The sequence below is a fragment of the Camarhynchus parvulus genome, chromosome 22 (genome assembly GCF_901933205.1).
Source record: "Camarhynchus parvulus chromosome 22, STF_HiC, whole genome shotgun sequence".
NCBI lineage: Eukaryota > Metazoa > Chordata > Aves > Passeriformes > Thraupidae > Camarhynchus > Camarhynchus parvulus.
Window position 1 is genome coordinate 2,371,487 of NC_044592.1, and position 20,588 is coordinate 2,392,074.

General features: G+C 54.8%; 2 protein-coding genes across 2 annotated transcripts; one reads left to right on the forward strand and one right to left on the reverse strand.

The window, feature by feature from the left end:
- Positions 1-1,923: 1,923 nt before the first annotated feature.
- DDHD2 (DDHD domain containing 2) lies at positions 1,924-12,959 on the forward strand. The gene is made up of 17 exons (XM_030964079.1): positions 1,924-2,107; positions 3,361-3,551; positions 4,430-4,519; positions 4,765-4,885; positions 6,345-6,434; positions 7,328-7,463; positions 8,328-8,536; positions 9,157-9,227; positions 9,345-9,464; positions 9,653-9,748; positions 9,837-9,959; positions 10,048-10,203; positions 10,293-10,395; positions 10,481-10,645; positions 11,006-11,168; positions 11,450-11,561; positions 11,808-12,959. Exons 1-16 carry the CDS (start codon positions 1,924-1,926, stop codon positions 11,538-11,540), a joined length of 2,109 nt encoding a protein of 702 aa, XP_030819939.1. The 3' UTR covers positions 11,541-11,561; positions 11,808-12,959.
- Positions 12,960-13,718: 759 nt separating this feature from the next.
- Positions 13,719-19,455, reverse strand: PLPP5 (phospholipid phosphatase 5). Its single transcript, XM_030964264.1, has 7 exons — positions 19,336-19,455; positions 19,147-19,255; positions 17,556-17,646; positions 17,383-17,446; positions 16,245-16,369; positions 14,735-14,905; positions 13,719-14,419 (listed from the first exon to the last, which is right to left on the reverse strand). Exons 1-7 carry the CDS (start codon positions 19,395-19,397, stop codon positions 14,250-14,252), a joined length of 792 nt encoding a protein of 263 aa, XP_030820124.1. The 5' UTR covers positions 19,398-19,455; the 3' UTR covers positions 13,719-14,249.
- Between the last annotated feature and the right edge of the window lie 1,133 nt (positions 19,456-20,588).

Genomic DNA, 20,588 nt, shown 5'->3' on the forward strand with positions numbered 1-20,588 from the left:
AGATGCTCCAGGAGCCTCCAGCTGTGGCTCTAGGGCCAGTCTGGAAGGGATTTAGGATGCCTGAGGCTGGGAGTGCCCTGGCCATGCCCTGTGTGCTCCCAGCCAGCTGAGATCCTGGAGGCAGATCCCACATTCCCAGACAGGGCTGTGGCCACGGGATGACCTTTGGAGTTCGTTGAGTTGTGTCCATGACCACACGTGGTCAGGCTGCACAGCCAGCCACGTCCAGAGTGAGCTGCATGTCCTGGGACAGGGAGAGGCTCTGCTGCTGCTTCATTTCATGTCAGGCAGGGAGCAGTTCTGAGCTGTTCTGTGCTTCCAGCCTGGCAAGTGCCTCCTGGGAGCTGCTGGCTGTGCTGGGAGATCAATAATTCACAATTTCAGAGAGTGCTGCCCTGTCCTTGTGCTGCTGAAGTGAGTGCCACCCCTTCCCCCACAGCTGAACCATCCAGGTAGGATATTCCTGAACAGTAGTGCTCGTCCCTGCCTCCTTGGTGGAGGGTTATGTAAATTCCTGGAGAAAAGCCCAAGATGAAGAAGTGGGCTGAAATGGCAGGATATCATCACAGGGTGTGGGCATCCCACAGCTCCCTGGGACAATGTGGCTGCCTGGGACACTCCAGCATCCCTGGGTGGGTTTTGTGTGTTTCCCCCAGAGCTGAGCTGGGATCAGGGGTCAGGCACACGTCCCACACCTCATCCTGCAGGAAGCTCTGCTGTGATGACCCATCCCTACCTGCTGCCTGTGCCTCCTCCAGGCAGGAGCAGAGTGCGTCACAGCTCCGGGTGATCCCATGGGGACGGTGTGACACGGGCAGGAGCTGTGTCAGCACGCACTGCTGCAGGCTCTGCAGGGTCTCCAGCTGCACAACTGAGGAGCTGAGCACTCCTGAGCCTCCTGTTTTCCTCACCAGTCCCTGCTGTGCCACGGTGAGCACTGGGATAGCAGTTCCTGGCAACTGATTCATCTTGCAGCATCCACTTGCAGCATCCACCCACATCACAACCCCCAAATTAGAAAGTCTGTCTCTGTTTATCGCTGGGCTCATCTCTACAGAAACCAAACTTTTACTCTGGGGTTGCCCGTTGCTTCTCCAGCAGTGCTGGAGTTTCTCAATCACCACGGAGGCTGAAGTGTCACAGAGGGACTGAAAAACAACCATGAAATCAGCGCCGTGTGGTTTCTGCTGCAATCACCCCATGCTGCAGCTGGCACAGGGCTGGGTGTTCCCCGGCACCCTGGTGCCCCTCATCCAGCTCAGGGCCACCATCACCCCCACCCGGGCAGGGAACAGGGGCAGGGGGCACAGGGAGCGACCAGGGGCAGGGAACAGGGACAGTGACCAAGGGAAGGAACGGGCAGGGAGCGGGGACAGGGACCAAAGGAAAGGAACATGGGCAGGGTTCACGGGGAGGGGCCAGGGCCAGGGACCAAGGGTAGGGAACAGGGGCAGAGAACATGGGCAGGGACCAAGGGAAGGGAACAAGGGCAGGGGTCACAGGGAGGGACCGGGGCAGTGACCAGGGGCAGTGACCAGGGGCAGGGGTCACAGGCAGGGATGACAGGCAAAGGTCGCGGGGCTGCGGGCGGGGATCAGGGCCAGGGCCGCAGGCAGCAGCTCCAGCGGGGACTGCGGGCAGGGACTGCGGGCAGAGATTGCGGGCCATCCCCGCTCCTCCCCGGCCGTGACGGCGGGGGCGGGCCGCGGGCAGCACCGCCCCGGGCTGGGCGGTCACCGCGGCCGGAGCGGAGCCTGCGCTGCCGGCCGGGCCGGGCCGGGCCGCTGGGGCCGCAGCAGCCGCCGGGGCACCGGGGCCGCTCGGGGCCGCTCGGGGCCGCTCGGGCCGGGTTCCCGCGGAGCCCCCGGTGGTGGTGGCGGCGGCGGGAACGAGCGGCGCTCCCGGCTGGGCCGCAGCAGCCCCATGGCGGCGCAGGAGCCGCCGCGGCCGCCCCCGGGCGCCGCCGAGCCCCCGGAGCCGGAGCCCGGCGGGCGCTACGAGGCCGTGGTGCCGCACTGGTTCTACTGCAAGGTCACGGACTCGCGGGAGCGCTGGGTGCCGTTCAGCGCGCAGGACTCGGAGCGGCTGGAGGCGGCGCACGGCGCAGGTAGGGCGGCACGGCCGGGACAGGCGGGCGGGGGTCCCGCGGTACCACCGGGCACGGCTCCCACCGCCCTCCGGTTCGGCATCCCCGCTCGTGGGGCGCCCTAAGGATGATGGGCCTGATGAGCTTGTGCTTGGAATTCTTCCCTGGACGCATCCGTGGCTTCCACCTGGGATGCGATGCTAGATTTTCCCTCGAGGAATTTTAAATTCTGGCTTTTTTGGCCATGTGCCTGCTCCAAATAACCGAGCGGATGCATCAAATGGTCTGACCCCATTCAAGTGATACTGCTCTGAATTATATATAATCACGCTGCAAAGCATCCTCTGGTGAGGCCGGGAGAACGCTGCCAGGATGACAGGAATTCCTCTGGGAATTCCTCTGTGCCTGCTATGGCAGCAAGGATTGCAGGTCAGCTCCAAGCCCTGTGCCGAGACCCTTGTGTGCCAAATGTCACCATCTGTGCCACCTGCTGCTGCCACGGGCAGAGCTCCGATTGCCCAAGGGTTGGCTCCCGTCCTCCCTCGCCCAGGAAGTTTGGGATTAGAGGCTGTGCTGTTCATCCCCAGTGTTGCTGCCTGGCCCAGCCTGGCACAGAGTCCACAGGCAGCCCCAAAAAGCAGCGAAATTCACAGTTTGAGGTCTGTAGAGAGTTCTGTGTTTTGGAGAGGAACGCCTTAGAGACAGCAGACCCTGGTGCACCCCCAGTGTTACACAATGCCCTTCCCAAGGCCTCAGTTTCACTTTTACCCTCCAGGCCAGGCAGGGAGAGGCCACGTAAGCATGTGCCCGAACTGGAGAGAAGGACAGCGCAGTGGAATGTTTGCATCTTACCTTCTGGTAAGATGGAAGTCGAGCATTGTCCTGGATGTTGTTTGTTCTGTTGGTGCTAAAGCCCTGCCTGCTCCCTGGCATTCCAGTGCTAATCCAGCCTCAGAAATGACGGGAATTGGTGTCCTTGGAGCAGGAAAAGCCTCCTGGAGTGCTGCACTCCCTGTGCCATCCCCCTGGTGTCACCAGGGCATGCTCATATTTCCAACCAGGTGTATTTATAACCTCATTAAAAGAGGGGAGAAAACATCTTCTCCATAAAATCCCATCAGGGGTGACTCGAGGCATCTCACCCCGACAGTGAGTTTGGGTCTGGAGGTGGTGCTGGTGCCGTGGTGGCTCTGAGCTGCCCAAGGAGATGCTCCAGCCTCTGTGAGCTTGCCATTCCCAGCCTGTGAGGGTTGACTGCAGGCCCTGTTTCCCAGGGAAGGAGCAGGCTGCCGTGGTGGTGCCCACCTCGGGGGGCAGGTACGACGTGCACCTGCAGGCGCGGCAGCGCGTGGCCGTGTACTGGGAGGAGGAGGCGGCCGAGGTGCGGCGCTGCACCTGGTTCTACAAGGGGGACAAGGACAACAAGTTCATTCCCTACTCAGAGGCCTTCAGTGAGGAGCTGGAGGTAAGCACACTTTTCCCTGCTCGTTTCCATCTCAGCTTCTCCTCGTCACACACTGCCTCTGGTATCCCAAACCCCGTACGAGGCCGCTGGCAGGCCTGAGGACATGAACTCCAAAGAGGCTTTGGCAGGCATTCCTGCAGCTGATTGATGTAACTGTGAGCTCTGCCGTGGCCTCCCCTTCCCCTGCCCTCGGTGCATCCTTCCAGCACACCTGAAAGTGCCAGGCTTTCCTTTGGCATGATGCAAATTCCAGCGCACCTGAAAGCACCAGGCTTTCCTTTGGCATGCTGCAAATTCCAGCGCACCTGAAAGTGCCAGGCTTTCCTTTGGCATGCTGCAAATTCCAGCCCACCTGAAAGCACCAGGCTTTCCTTTGGCATGCTGCAAATTCCAGCGCACCTGAAAGCGCCAGGCTTTCCTTTGGCATGGTGCAAATTCCAGCACACCTGAAAGTGCCAGGCTTTCCTTTGGCATGATGCAAATTCCAGCGCACCTGAAATCGCCAGGCTTTCCTTTGGCATGGTGCAAATTCCAGCGCACCTGAAAGCGCCAGGCTTTCCTTTGGCATGATGCAAATGCAGAGATATGTAGGCAGACGTATAAAAATTCCCATCCTGGCAATAGGCTCCATTGTGATGTACCAAAACCAGTTCTAAGGGGATGGGGAAGTCTGATGCTGCTGCTGTCAAAGCCAGGAGCTCTTAAACATTCTCAGCAGGTGATCCTGGGATGACCCTGCTGCTCCTCCAGCTGATTTCTCTGCTTCTTTTGCAGAGTATTGATAAGAGATTCTGAAAATTGGGTGGGGAATGTCCCAAGAGGTTGAACACTGATGGGCATACTTCCAGCTGACTCACAGTGGGTGTTCCCTTCTGTAGGAAGCTTACATGATTGCCGTGACCCTGGGTGAGTGGAAGAAGAAGCTGGAGTCCCCCAACAGAGAAGTCATTATCCTGCACAACCCAAAGGTGAGCAGGGCCTGCTGAGGACATCCCCTTGGGTCTCTTGGTGCTGTTCCCTTCAAATGAGTTGTCCCAAAGGCTTTCCACTCACCTGCCTGTGCCACAGGAGAGGGCAGTGGCAGCTGAGCCTGCCAACAGCTTCACATTTCTTTCCAACACCTCTGTGGGCGAAGCACGCTCTGGTACCACGCCGTGTCAGCCGCTGTCGCTGTGCTGCTCTGGGTCACTGACAGGCTCTTCTTGTTCCCAAGCTGATGGTTCACTACCATCCCGTTGCCAGCTCTGATGATTGGGTCTCCACCCCCACGGAGCAAGGCCGGCCCCGCACTGTGAAGAGAGGAGTGGAGAACATCGCTGTGGAGATCCCCAATGGTGAGCCCCTGCTCCCCTGCACCCATCCCAAACCCTCTGGGACCGTGTCCACAGGGGTCTGGGGATGAGGGAAGAGACGAGGATCTGGCTCCATGTTTCAGAAGGCTTGATTTATTATTTTATTATATCTATTTTTATTTATATTATTATATATTTATAAACATATTAAAAATATAATATATAATATATTATATATATTATATTTATATATTATATTTATATATTATATTTTATTATATATTATATTTAAACGATACTAAAAGAATAGAAGAAAGGATTTCATCAGAAGGCTAGCTAGAGAATAGAAAAGGAATGAATGATAACAAAAGCTTGTGGCTTGGACAGAGAGTCCGAGCCAGCTGGGCTGTGATTGGCCATTAATTAGAAACAACCACACGAGACCAATCACAGATGCACCTGTTGCATTCCACAGCAGCAGATAACCATTGTTTACATTTTGTTCCTCTCAGCTTTTCAAGAAGAAAAAATCTTTAAAAAAAGACTTTTCATAAAAGATGTCTGTGACAACCCCGGGTGGTGTTTTCCACCCTGATCGCTCACAAAGACTGGAGGAAGCTCCCATGATCCTTTAAGTCAAGTGCACGTCAAAACATTTCGTGCCAAAAGGATCCAAATGGTTTCAGAAACCTCCCCAGCCCCTGCAGAGCTGCAGATCCAGGGGAGGGTGGTGAGCTCCCAGCTGCTGTGCAGAGACAGAGCTGCTGGGAGCTCTGCCGTGCCTGAAATGACCCCTGAGGATTTGTACAGGAGGGGAGCTTGTTTCCCTGCTAGGGACACAGTGCTTTGTCACTTACCCTTGTGCTGGTGACTCTCTGGGGCATGTGCTGTCCCCATCTCTGCAGCCAGGTGCCAGCTCTGTCCCCTCCCAGCTGCCCTGAGCTGCCAGTGGGGCCTCAGCACTTGTCCCCATGAGGACACCAGGCAGTTGCTCCATTTTCCATGGCTGCCTGCCCTCAGGAAGGCACATATGCAAACTAAGGTGTGTGGGAAGCAGAGAACAAGCCCTGACTCCACCTGGGCCCTACCTGGGAGATGCAGCTCCGTGGGGCTCCTCAGAGTGGGCTGGGCATGGGGCAGCTGCACTGACACCTCCTGGTCCTGCAGTTGAGCACTGACACCTCCTGATCCTGCAGTTGAGCACTGACACCTCCTGATCCTGCAGTTCAGCACTGACACCTCCTGATCCTGCAGTTCCCTGTGCTGGGCAGGGCTGAAGGGCAGTGGGGATGAGCCACCACCCCTTTCTCTACTGTCCTGTTGGTCCACATCCATCCTAGGGCAGCTGACCTGAGCAACCCCAGCAGCCTTGAGGTGTAAATGCAGGCACTGAGGAGGGTTTTCATGGGCCGAGGTGAGGGTGGGGGGCTCCAGGCTCTCTGCTCCCTGCTGGGTGCTGCCTGCTCAGCAGCCGTGCCCTGAGCTGCCCTCCCCTCCTCAGGAGAGCCTCTGCAGATCGACCACCTGGTGTTCGTGGTGCACGGCATCGGCCCCGCCTGCGACATCCGATTCCGCAGCATCGTGCAGTGTGGTACTGCTGGGCTGGGGGGGACCTGGGGGGCACCTGGGAGGGGAGTCGGGGGGGGGAACCTGGGGGGCCAACATGGGAGGGGAACCTGGGAGAGGAACGTGGCAGGAGAACCTGGGAGGGAAACCTGGGAGGGGAATGTGGCAGGAGAACCTGGGAGGGAAACCTGGGATGGTAACCTGTGATGGCAACCTGGAAGGGGAACCTGGGAGAGGAACCTGGGAGAGGAACCTTGGGGGGAACCTGGGGAGGGAATCTGGGAAAGAAACCTGGAATGGAAACCTGGGAGGGGAACCTGGGGAGGAACCTGGAATGGCAACCTGGGAGGGAAGCTGGGGAGGAACCTGGCAGAGGAACCTGGGAGAGGAACCTGAGAGGGAACCTGGGGGGGAACCTGGGGGGAACCTGGGATGGGAACCTGGGAGGGAAATCTGTGGGGGAACCTGGCAGGAAAACCTGTGAGGGGAACCTGGCAGGGGAACCTCCCCCTGGGGCTGCCTCAAACCACCCTGAGCCTGGCAGGCTGCACAGCCAGGCCTGCTGACTGTGGGCAGTGTTAGAACGCTCACTGGCCACCAAATCCACCTTCTCAAAGGGTTTAGGCAGCTGCTGCTCCTCGGTTTTGCTTCATGACAGAGTTATTTTTTATAAATTTCTTATCCTGCCCCTGTGAAGGAGGTGCAGATGGGGCAGCGAAATCCAGCAAGCACACGTGGCAGGACATGGAGCCTCCCCTGATCTGTAGTTAAAGATTCAGGGACTTAGGGGAGCAGCAGCAGATTAAAGACCCCAGTGGGATTTCCCCTTAATGATCTTTCATGGTATTAAGTGTGGTTGGTGCCACGGGCTGGCCCCAGAGCCTGGTGCATCTCCCTGAGAGCTCTTGTGTTTCACAGTGAATGATTTCAGGAACGTGTCGCTCAGCATGCTGCAGTCGCACTTCAGGAAGGCCCAGGAGCAGCAGCAGGTCGGGAGGGTGGAGTTCCTGCCTGTGAACTGGCACAGCTCCCTGCACTCCACTGGTGTGGACGTGTAAGTGTCCAGCAGGGCTGGGGGGTGGCAAGGGGCACAGGCAGCCTCCTGCCCTGGAAAATCTACTTCTGGTGGAAAAGCTGTGAGTTTTTAGGGTAGGGGAGAGCAGGGCAGACAGGGACCCCCAGAGCACCTCCCCACTGCTGTTTTGCAGCACTCAGCAGCTCCAATCAGCATCCTCAGAACAGAGGTTTTTGCCTTCCCTGGCTGGTCTCAGGAGGAACAGGAGATATAATCAAATATGGCAACCAACAGGACTCTTGAGTTCCCTAATGCCTTTCTTTCTCTTTTATTGTTTTATTTTTGGTTTTGTTTCCATTCATCATGCAAATAGTTTACTTGTGTTATTTCCTTGAAATAAGGATATTTTTTCTTTTATTCATCTCCAGACACGAGCTATCACATACTAAATCAATAGTGAGTATCAAGGTGTTAGATGAGAAAATTCTCTTGTAGGCTTCAGTATGAGATTTGTGTAACCTACAGAATTCTTCATGTACTTGGAGATTGACCTCTGCTTTTAGCCTTCCTATTTAATTTGACTGTTTGCATAAAACAAAAAGGAAACGTACAGTGATCTCAAATTGAATATTTGAACCTTGCCATCATGCCACACCTGGCTGAAGCCTCTGAGAGCTGAGTACCCAGTTCCTGCAGTGCCCCAGCAAGGGCAGAAAGCAGGGCAGGCTCTTGATTCTGGGACTGTAAGAGCACAGGCTGTGCTTTGCCTTCTGAGGGTCTGGATTACAACACACCACGCTGGAAACTCTGTCAATCCTCCTGTGAACTCATATTTTGCTTTAGAAGCAGGGTGGGGTTCCGTGGCTTCCCCAGCTGCAGCCCCCTGTGTTCCTTTCCCCGCAGTGACCTGGAGCGGATCACGCTGCCCAGCATCAACCGCCTGCGTCACTTCATCAACGACACCATCCTGGACGTGTTCTTCTACAACAGCTCCACCTATTGCCAGACCATCGTGGACACGGTGGCCTCGGAGATGAACCGCCTGCACCGGCTCTTCCTGCAGAGGAACCCGCACTTCAGGGGCGGCGTGTCCATCGCGGGGCACAGCCTGGGTGAGAGCCGTGCCAGGGGCAGGGAGGGCACAGCCACAGCGGCTCTGGCTTAGGAGGGACACCAGCCATGAAACCGGGTTGCTCCAAGCCCTGGCTCAGCTTCCAGGGGTGTGGCAGCCGCAGATTCTCTGAGCAGCCTGTGCTGGTGCTTCACCACTGAGTAGTAATCCTTCCATCCCTAAAAATAGGTGGCTCAGGCTCTTCCCCTCCAGGTGCTGATGCTCTGCCCATGCCTGGTTTCCAGGGTCACTCATTTTGTTAGAAGGGACACCAGCCATGAAACCAGGTTGCTCCAAGCCCTGTCCCAGCTTCCAGGGTTGTGGCAGCCACAGATTCTCTGGGCAGCCTGTGCTGGTGCTTCACCGAGTAATTTCTTCACTGAGTAATAATTTCTTCACTGAGTAATAATTTCTTCCTGACATCTAATCCAACCTGTCCTCTGCCACTTTAAAGCCATTGTCCCTTGTCCTATCACTGTCTGCCTGTAAAAAAGCCCAGGGTGCAGCTCTTCCATCCCAAAAAAGAGGATTTTCCCTCTTTCCCTCCCTCCATCCCAAAAAAGAGGTGGCACAGGCTCTTCCCCTCCAGGTGCTGATGCTCTGCCCCTGCCTGGTTTTTAGGGTCGCTCATTTTGTTTGATCTCCTGACAAACCAGAAGGCTGATCCCAAGGAGCAGGAGCACTGTGTGCAGGTAGGGGAGGCCACTGACCCTTCTCTCCTGCAGCTGCATGGGGATGGGGCAGAGCACAACATGCACGGGAGCAAAGTGGTGAGCAGAAAGTGTGATCCCTCCTGGATCTGTTCACAGGGGTCCAGGACAACCTCAAGCATGGGGGGTATTGAGGAGGTGAAAGAAATCCTGAAGAAGCTGGAGCTGTCTGAGTACTGTGATGTTTTTGAGAAGGAGAAAATGGACAGGCAAGCACTGGTGAGAAGTTCCTCTGTTTTACTGGCTCTTGTGGCTCTTCTTTGATTTCTTCCCCATCATCCCAGCTCTGCACATCTCCTGGTACTGAGTCACACATGAACCATCTCTGAGGTTCACACAGTCCCATGGAACAGACACCTCACCATCCCTCTGCTCCTGGACTAACACCAGCCTTGCTTATTTTCCAGTTCTTGTGCACAGAGAACAACCTGAAAGAAATGGGAATTCCCTTAGGGCCCAGAATGAAAATACTCCATTACATCAGCTCTGAGACAGGGATGAAGGTTTGTTTTCCTCATGGCTTGTGCTCGTGCCATCACATCCCATCCCAGTGCGTCCCTCTGACACCAGGACCCCTTTGTGCTGCTGCAGGGTCAGAGCTCAGCAGCTCCTGGGCACAGTGAAGGTGGGGCTGAGCCAGGGTCCCCATCCCAGCTTGGGGACAGCTCTGAGGATGGCAGGAGCTGCCAGTACCGGGACGTTGGCTTGGGACAGGTACAAGAGCTCTGGCTGCACCCCAAAACCCTCGTGACACAACACAGGGATTGTCTCATGAGCAAATCTGATCATCCCCCTGTCCCAGGTGTCGGCAAACTACCCCCAGCTGAACTACAAGCCCAGCATCTTCTTTGCCTTTGGCTCTCCCATCGGGATGTTCCTCACAGTGCGAGGAGTGAAGCGCATCGACCCCAACTACAGCCTGCCCACCTGCAAAGGCTTCTTCAACATCTTCCACCCCGTAGGTATAAGAGCCAGAGCTGTGTCCTGCGTGAGGCACACGTGGAGCACGAGCCCTGGCCGCTGTCACTGTCCCCCTCTCGTGTGCAGTTTGACCCGGTGGCGTATCGGATCGAGCCCATGATCGTCCCAGAGCTGGAGTTCGAGCCCATGCTGCTGCCCCACCACAAGGGCAGGAAGAGGATGCACCTGGGTATGGCACAGGCAGCCCCTGTCCCCTGGTCTGGGCTCGCTGCTGCAGCCCTCAGCCCCACAGCCAGCCCCCTCCTGCCTTGCAGAGCTGAAGGAAGGGCTGACCCGCATGAGCGTGGACCTGAAGAACAACCTGCTGGGCTCCCTGAGGGTGGCCTGGCAGTCCTTCACCCGCTCCCCCGTGCCAGCCCTGGAGGCAGGGAGCTCTGAAGCTGAGGCAGAGGCAGAGGCTGGCACTGAGAAGCAGCCAGGTCAGTGGTGGGGGGCATGGGGCAGCCAGGGGTGCAGCCCTGGGAGGTGCCTGTGGAGCAGCATGCACAGCCCAAAGGTGGGCACAGGTGATGGGCACTGTGGCTGTGGCACTCCAGGCACCTGGATCTCCCTGAATGCTGTGGCCTTCCCTTGTTAGCACCTGATGAAGGGGTTTCTGAGGGGGTCTCAGCACACCACACCACGTTTTAAATCCACCCCCCTCCTCTGGGTGTCCCTGGCACTTCAGCTGCCTCACCCCTGTGTGAGCTGCAGAGGGGTAAGGGGAGGGCACGGCCCTGCTGCTGTATTGCCATGGCTGCTGGTGCCCTGGGGCTGAGCCAGGCTGCTCCTTCCTGCAGACACAAAGGCAGAGGAGCCCCCAGCAGCAGTGAAGGAGGAGACCCCTCCCATCAACGTGGGGAGGCTGAACGGGGGGAACCGCATCGACTACGTGCTGCAGGAGAAGCCAATAGAGAGCTTCAACGAGTATTTGTTTGCACTCCAGGGGCATCTCTGCTACTGGTAAGTGTCTGTGTAATGCTCAGGGCTTCAGATTTACCTGTGGTGAAGCAGAATGGCATCAGTTTCAGAGCCAGTGTAGTGAGAAAAGCTTCAGGTGGTCGAGGGAACAAGATCTTGCCCTGTCTGTGACACACAGAGGGTGGGCACAGCCAGAGGAAGGACACTTGTGGTTCCCCTCGTGCTGCCTGCATTGCAGAGCACTGCATGTGCCCCAGCTATCAGAGATGGCCTGACAGAGTGCAGGGCACCATTCCCTTCTGATTCCCTGTCCTCCCCTGCAGGGAGTCGGAGGACACTGTTCTGCTGGTTCTGAAGGAGATCTACCAGACACAAGGCATCACACTGGACCAGCCTTTACCAGGGAGCCAGTGACCCCCCTGTGCTGTTCTGGCTGTAAGTCACCTCTGGATTTCCCTTCTGGATTTCCCAGGACACCTCAGAGGAGATCTCGTTGGTTTGGGGCAGTAATATCCATTATCTAAGGCAGGGAACGTGTGTCAGCTTTCTTCCTTAGCCTGGCAGCACCTTTGGCTTCTTTCCTCTTCCCTGCATGATCAGACATGAGGAGAGGACCAGGGAGGGTCCAGGGGGCTGGATCCTGACTGCAGCTATTCCTGTGTTCTCCTTTTGCTTTCTCAGGTTCAATCCCACAGAGCACTCACCAGGAAAGTCCAGATCTCTTCTCTGCCTTCCTCTCTCCTCTGCTGCCGTGTCCTGCATGCTGCTTCCCAAGTACTTGCTGCTGCCTGGAGCTAAGGATGGATTTTCCTCCATTTTTGGCTAGGGGTAGGGGGAAAAACTGTCAAGGAAAACCACTTCTGCTCAAACACACACACACACACCACCTGCACAGTGACTCCCTGTGGCAACCTGTACTTTAAGCCTGCACCCTGTGAGTCCCCACACCAGCAGACGAGGGCTCAGAGCCCACACCTGGCTCTGTGAGGACACTCCCAGCCTGGAACCTTGAGGAGAAAAAGCCTTAAACACAGCGTGGGAAGAGCTGCAGCAGCCTTGGAGCAAGGGAGATTGCTGACTGCTAACACAAACCCCCCAGCAGGGCCCAGGAGGTGAAGCCCAGGGCACAGAGTGCTGCTGAGCCACGGGGGCTGGCCAGCATCATCCCTGCACTGCTGCTGCATCTCTGTGCACCCCTGCACTGCTGCTGCATCTCTGTGCACCCCTGCAGCACCCCATGAGAGTGGCATGCTCGTGCTCCTCCCTGCTGTGGGGTGCTGCTGGGGACAGCTCAGCACCCCATCCCAGCCCACCCTGACCCTCCCCAGTGCTGCTGGGGACAGCTCAGCACCCCATCCCAGCCCACCCAGACCCTCCCCACAGCCCTGACCCAGCCAGTGCTCTGCTGTCCCTGCTCTGAGGAAAGCTTTCCCCCCAGTGGCAGGCAGGGTGAGCCCTCTGAGCCCTGCAGGGACACTGAGCAGTGCTGCTGTCCCACGGGGCTGGCAGGTGAGCACAGAGATCTGTGCCCTCCATGCTCACGTCCTGGTTTAGCTTTCAATGTACAAAACGCAGCCAGCAAAGGTGGAGCTCAGATCCAGCAGGGTCTGGCCACTGCAGGAATGACAGCAGCTCTGTAGGCAGCTCAGTCTGCAGCTGCCTTGAAGCTCTTTTCTGAGGGGGCAGGGCTGGAGAGCCTCTGTGATCCTTCCCTGGGCACCAAAGCCCCCGGGCTGGGGCTCCAGTGCTGTGTGAGGTGTTGTTGTGCAGCCTTTGGAGAGCCAAACCACTTTCCCTCCTGCTGACTTTTGCCCTGCATGGGGTAAGGAGCCTTCCCCCCAGCCTGTTGGTTTGTTTTTCCTCCATTGTCTGTTATTTGCACTATTGGAAGGGTTTTGTTTGCAGCCTCCATCCCTCCTCCCCTCCCAGGGAACAGAAGCTGTTCTGTACCTGACTGCAGGAACAGCCAAGCTGCTTGGTCAGCACCTGACTGGCTAAAGTCTCATGGGAGTAGGAAAAGGGACAGTCTTAACATGGGACACTAATGATCAGCTTTTTAAGTTATGCACTTTGTTAAAAAAAAAAAAAGGAAGTTAAATACATTTTAAATGTTATTTAATGTCTTTTCCAGTAAAAGCCAAAATAAATAAGTAGATGACTGTGGTGTGTGAATGTCTAGGGGGAGAGGGAAGGGCTGGAAAACTCAAAGATGTGCAGTTTTAGGGGAAAGTGAAGCTATTTCTATTTCTTCTATTTCAGTAGAATTATTTCAGTAATTCGAATGAAGCTGCAGAGTTCCAGAGGGTGCAAACTGCAGCTGATGGGGAGGTGTTTCATGTCTGACTCACCTGCCTTGCTCTGCTGCAGCCTCACCTGTGCTGTTTGCATGTACACACACCTCAAATCTGTCTTGGAAGGGACCAGGGACAAACAGGTGCTCCCAGAGGAGCTTTGATCCCTGGATCTCAGCAGCACTCTGCCCTTCCTGGTGTGAGACAGACCAGGCAGGGAATTGAGGGATGCTCCCAGCCACCATTTCATTTTCTGCTGTCATCTCCTTGAAACTACTAAAGCTGCAAGGAAAGAGCACCCATCAGAAACCCCTGCAGACACCAGAGGAAATGGTTTGTAAAGCAGCAACCCAAACCTTGAAATAAAAGTTTTAGTAGCACAGGTCATTACAAAAATTAAACTCCTTTATTTGGGACATTAGAAAAGCTCAAAGTTGGCAGGTCCTGCACTTCATTTCCCAGGAGAAGGGCTGGGACAGCTCGGCTGGACTGCAGAGAGGTGGCCAGTGGTGCTTCCTGGACTGGACACAGGAACTTCCCCTAGACTGGGCACACTGGGCTGGGCATTTTCCCAGTTTGTGTTCAGGACCTTCACACCCAACTGTCTTTGTGCAGGTTGGCACCCCCAGTGCCCCCCTTGCTTCACAGTGGGCCTGAAGAGGGGGTGGCCTACAAAATCCAATGAAATGAAGCAACACAAGGGCCAGGGCAGGAAACTCACCAGCTCAGCAGGGAACACCTGCCCTGGGCTTCATCCTCACTTCTCCTGAGCAGCCTCCCCCAAGCCTCACCCTGCCCTGGCATCCAGGGAGAGGCAGGACAGAGCCTGGCACTAAATGTTCATGTGGAAGCTGGGAGCTGGAGGCTTCTCCTCGTGCACTGGCAGCGCTTTGGGCTTGGCCACAGATGGTTTGTGGCACGTGCTGTCTGTCAGGGGAGGGTAGTACTGCCTGTAGCACAGGTATGCGAGCACCAAGCCCATCGCTGAGCCAGCCAACACATCTGTGGGTGAGACCAGAGCAAAGTTAATGGCCCTTCACCTTCCCAAGCCTTGTGAGCAATTCCTCACCCAAGCCTCGTGATCAATTCCTCAGCAGCAGCTTTTCTGCTAGATCCATAACCTGGCTTGGCTGTAAACCCAAGCTTGGTATGTATTTCAAAACCATTTCCCTGCAGGTGGCAGCAAAATTGCTGCTGGAGGAGTGAAAAAAAAAACCAAACCCAAGTTGCTGCTGGGGGCTCTGAACATTTCTGTGGCACCACAGCCCTCTGTGCCTGCTGAGCCCTGCCCAGGGGCACCAGCAGACCCTCACCCACCTTCCCAGTGGTGCTTGTAGTCACAGGTGCGGGACACGGCGATGAGGGTGGCGAGGAAGAGGGGCAGGAGGAAGGCACAGAAGCGCAGGGCCCGGCCCCCCCGGCCTGGAACGAAGCTGTGCAGCTTCCCTGCCAGGTAGAAGGCAGAGAAGGCAAGACCAGCAAAGGCAACTGGAAGAGAAGAGAACAGTGTCAGTTCAGAATAGCTCCAGGCTTTGCTGTCAGACCCTGACCCTGACCCTCTGCTGCTGCACTGGAAGGGCTGTGAGAGGCGTCTGTCTGTCCCTGTAAGCCAAGGGAAATACCAGCTGGGAGTGTGCTGGGGAAGATGGAACAGGAAAGCCTTATAAATATGGTTGCCTGGCAAAAGATTTTGAGAATATAGAAACTATAAGTGAGATTGAAATGAAAGCAAGCTTTGAGATCCCTCAGTTACTGAACAACTGGAAAACAATGGTGTGGCTGGCTGAAGGTGATCCCCTTTTGATGGAACAACACCCTCTGCTTGCAGACAGCTCCAAGGGTCAGAGCAAACCCTACAGCTTGGCAGAAGGGGCCCAAAGAGGAGTTTTTAGGGTTTAAAACGTAACACAGTGTGGCAATGTAATGATTCTTATAGGCTGTATGGAAATGCTGTAGGATTTGTATCTTGTACTAGATTGGTTAGTGAGAATCAGAATATTCAACACAGAAGCAGATTTATTGTATTGGAATGGGAACCTTGCTCTCTTACCCTTTTTACTCTCTTACCCTCTCATCCTCTCTCCCCCTCTCTTCTCTCAGCCTGCTCTGAGCTGTGCCTGGCAGCTCCCAGCAGGGCCCTGCACCCAGGCCCTTTGCAATAAACCCCAAATTCCACCACCTGGCTGCAGAGATCTCTCATCTCTATCTGCCCTGACCGTCCTACCCCCGTCGCTCTCGTAGAAGTGATGCATCCTAGAAGCTGCTGGCACAATCCCTCCTCCTGGGTTGCAGACAGCTTTGGACCACATTTCTCACCCCATTGCTTTGCAGAGGGAAACCCGAATCCCTCTCAGAACTCAGCCAATGTGACAGTGTTTGCAGGAGTCTTAGGATGAGGGAAGAGACGAGGATCTGACTCCATGTTTCAGAAGGCTGATTTATAATTTTATGATATATATTATATTAAAAGTATACTAAAAGAATAGAAGAAAGGATTTCATCAGAAGACTAGCTAAGAATAGAAAAAGAATTAATAACAAAGGCTTGTGACTGACCGAGACAGTCTGGACAGCTGGACTGTGATTGGCCATTAATTAGAAATAACCACATGAGACCAATCACAGATCCACCTGTTGCATTCCACAGCAGCAGATAACCATTGTTTGCATTTTGTTCCTGAGGCCTCTCAGCTTCTCAGGAGAAAAAATCCCAAGGAAAGGATTTTTCAGAAAATATCATGGCTACAAGCCAAAGCTGTGGCGTGCAGGAAAACAAACCCAAGCTGCCCGGGGCTGTGGCAGGAAGGGGACACTGTGGTGGCACTCACAGGACGCGTGTCCGCTGGGGAAGCTCTTCCTGCCCTCGCTCACCCTGCGGGCGTCCCCCGTGCACAGCAGCTCCGCATTGGCGCGGCCGTCCGGGAAGCAGCGGTGGAAGAAGTCGGGCCGTGGCCTGGGACAGGGAAATGCAGCTCAGAGCCCTCCAGTGTGGGCACTCCCTGCCCCAGCAGGGCAGCGGGGAGCTGCCTGTGCCAACGCCATCCTCCCCAGCCTAAGTGAGCCCATGAGTGATGGCCTGAGACAGCAGCTCCCCAGTGTTGGAGCAGTCTGAGTTGCTGCTGGCATAGTCCAGGGTAAGGAAGCAAAAAGGACTTTTGCATAATATCCACAGATGTTTTATCTGTGGATATCATGCAAATAATATCCACGGTGAGATGTTCAGGTCCCAGCACCCACACACACAGACAAAGCACCCTGTACCTTTCTCCCTGGGGGCTGTCCCTGGTCTCACACAGGTGATCAGGGAATAGGGGGGAGTGGCTCAGGAACATAGCAACAGTCATAGGAGCAAGGGAAGGACACAATGGGATCTAACAGCTTTTTGAGGGAAGGTTCTTGTGTCTCCCTAGACCAGGGAATGCCCCTCCTCAGGGTCTCCACACACTGTTTTTTCTATTTCTAAATTGTCTTTGCAGCTAGAAAAAAACCATATTCTTTCCAGGCTGAGCATGTCCAAGTTCAGCTCCTGGCCCTGGCGTGGCTATCACAGAATCCCAGAATGATGAGGTTGGAGGAGACCTCTGAGATCATCGAGTCCAACCTGTGCCCTGACACCTCACCCAGACTATAGCACCCAGTGCCATTTCCAGGCTTTTTTTACACATCCAGAGATGGTGATTCTAGCACCTCCCTGGGAAGAGCATTCCCATATTTTATTATTCTTTTGGTGAAAAACTTGTTCCTAATATCCAACCTATACCTTCCCTGTCATAGCTTGAGTCTGTGTCCTCTGGTTCTGTCAGAGACCGACCCCCACCTGTCTGCAACCTCCCTTCAGGAAGTTGTAGAGAGCAATAAGGGCACCTCTGAGCCTCCTCTTCTTCAGGATAAACAACCCCAGCTCCTTCCAACATTCCCACAGCAGAGCTGCCTCCCCCACAGTGCTGGGAAGCAGCCAGTCCTCACCTCCCCACAACGAGCTTCAGGGCGTTTGTGAAAACCCCGTTCAGGGCAAGAGCAAGGCTGGCAGCTGAGAGAGAGCAGAAGGGTCACATCAGCATCGTCCCCACCTGAGAGTGCAGCATGTTCAGGCACGGGCAGGGCTCAAGCTGCCTTTCCCTGAACAAGGAGGAGCTCACCAAGGCAGGCTTCCCTCGTGTCCTCGTGGTCAGCGCCCATGAACAGCCTCGCCAGGAGGATGAGCAACAAGGGAGACAGAAATGCGATGAACTGCACGACACAGGGAGAATTTTAGGTGTCAGTGAAGCAGGTTTAAGTTCTCACCAGAACACAAGAGCAGTTACTCAAGACTCTGAGTGCACTTCCCTTCCCCAAAGCCAAGCAGCAATCTGTCCTCAGCAATCAGAACACAACTCCCAGCTGGATTTGCAGCAGGCTCTGATGAGCCCAGCACGTCCTTTGGTTCTCAGACAGCTCTTCTGGCACAGTGCTGCTCTGCCTGGTTGCTGGGGGTGTCCCCAGGCACAGCACCTCAGCTCTGCCCTCCCTGCAAGCCCCAGCATTAGCGCTCAGTCAGCAGCACCCTCGCTCTGTCAGCAAAACCTCGGCAGCTGCTGATTCAGAGCAGGCAGTTCTCATCATCCCCATCTCTGCCCTGGGGGATTGCACCCTGGGACATCCTCAGCAGGCTGCCAGGCTCCCATGGAGTCTGTTCCCACCCTGAGCTCTGGCACACAGAGCTTTACACTGCCTGTTCCAAACGCTATCCTGAGGTTTTGTCCTTAATGTTTAGTGGCCACTTCTTGCAGGAAATCCCACCTGCATTTGCCAACAGCCCTTCACCTCACGCCTGTGACAGATCAATCCCTTCACCAATCCCTCTGACACACTGCTCTCTCCTGGAACTCCAACACAGACTTAGTCAAACTCATCTAAGCAAGCCTAGAGCCGTTGGGAAAACATTTGACAATAAAATGATGATAATAAATCCCTGCTAAAAATAGCTGCTTGCAAGGAAAACATTCCCTGATAGCAAGAGCTGTGCTATCTTCCACACACCCGCTAAGTGAGACGTGGAGTGGATTATGGACAACAGTGCAAAGTCCTAATCGGTTTATGAACTTCAAATCCCAAAGGCAACGGATGGTAAAGCCTCAAAATATGACAAAAATCACTGTATGTTCAGCCTGGTTGGTATTAATCTCACAGAATGGGTAGAAAGGGATCACTGAGGACCATCAAGTCCTGCTCAGGGTCCTCAGAGCCCATCACCCAGGACTGTGTCCAGCTGGATTAGGAGTGTCTCCAGGTAAGGAGACTCCCACTGTCTGGGCAGCCTGTGTCACTGCTCAGTCACCCACACAGCAAAGTTCTTCCTCCTGTTCCGGTGGAAATGTTCCAGCTTGAGCCTCTCGCCCCACTGAGCAGAGCCCGGCTCCCTCCATCCTCCCAGCCCCTCCCCGCGGCTATTTATCCACATGGATACCATATCCTGCACTTTCTGCAACGTGCACTAGGAGCTGCAGGTATTGCAGTACAAGCTTTTAGCCAGCAGCTTTGTTTTAAAAGGAGAGCTGCTAACTCGAGAATAAATCCAAGTAAATGCAGGAAACACCGGCACAGGCTGCTCAGAGAAGCTGTGGATGCCCCATCCCCGGAACTGTTCACAGATTATGTAGGCTTGGTCTGCTGGGAGGGGGAGGGAGGGACAAAACCATCTTTTAAGCTCCCTTCCCACCCAAACCACATCAGGAACCCCACTAAACTTACAAACATGAAGACCGTGGGGACGTGATCCACTTCAACGTAAGGATTTTTGTAGAGCCACATCTCCTCGGGCTGCACCACGCGCTGGAAGGGCGGCAGGAACTCCATGATCCTGCAACGGGAGACGAGCGAATGAGAGGCGGGGGAGGGCGGGGAAGGGCTGGGCAGGGCGGGCGGGGGTCCCGCACCCACCCGAAGGTGGCGAGGAGCAGCACCCGCAGCGCGGCATCGGCCGCCAGCTCCGTTCTCCGCATGGCCACTGCCCGGCACACGGAGCGGAGGAGGGACCGGAGCGGAGAGTCCCGTTATCCCTCCCCGCCCCGCCCCGCCCCGAGACGGAACTGAGTCATCTCATCATTGGAACATTCAGAACGATTTATTGAAGTCAACCTCAAGCAAAAAAAAAAACCAAAAAAAAAACCAAACAAACAAAAACAAAACAAAACAAAACCAAAAAAAAAAAAAAAACAAAAAACAAAAAAATTCAGATCAGTGGAATGTCATTAAAAATCTTCCCTCACGGAAAAGCAAAAGGGAAAAAAAAAAAAAAAAAAAAAAAAAAAACAAACCAAAAAAACAAACCAAAACTCACATCTGAATTCCAGAGTATTTGTAAAATAAAATAAAAAAAAAAAAAAAGGCAACATCTCAGTAAATAGAATGTACAAAAATTATATGTTCTACCATCACACACAGTCAGTAAGAAGCTAAAATATTACAGGCAAGTCTCGATACGCTCTACCTAGAGGACAGGAGCTATCTATGTACAGGGAACCAGCTTTACAGGCTTCACACTATGCAAGAGGACAGAGGCCAACACAAACCCCCCAAAATATTGGATATCTCAAAGTCTATGCGGCAACATCAAGTCATGATACAGTAATGCCCCGTGGAATCAGACACTCCTCGGTAGTGCCAGGGCTGCATCTGCGTCCAAAAACTCTTCCAAACCAACTCCGGTGAATATCGACGCTTTGCTATTAAAGACTCGAGTGATTTCGTTAAAATAACATTTCACAGAATCTACAAAGTTTGTTACAGATAAACAAAGTCTACAGAAAGAACGACTCTAACAAAGGTCCATCTTACAGAGCACGTGGGGATGGAGACGGATCCGCGGGGATCTGTGTTGTGCAACATCACTGGCGTGGAGACAGACGGGCTGGGGTCCTCAGAGCACCCCAAATGCAACCCCCAACCCCTGGCTCAGATGGGACAGGATCACCCTGGGGGCTTGTTGGAAAAGTGACACCAAAATGAGATACAGATCCACCTGGGAACAGGGAACGTAGGGGTTCGTCCAGTCTGGTTATGACCCAAAAGCGAGAGAGAACTGCAAGGTGGGACCCCAGGCAGCTGGAATCTCAGAGGGACCCCAGGCAGCTGGCACCTCCACAGGGACCCCAGGCAGCTGGCACCTCCACAGGGACCCCAGGCATCTCCAG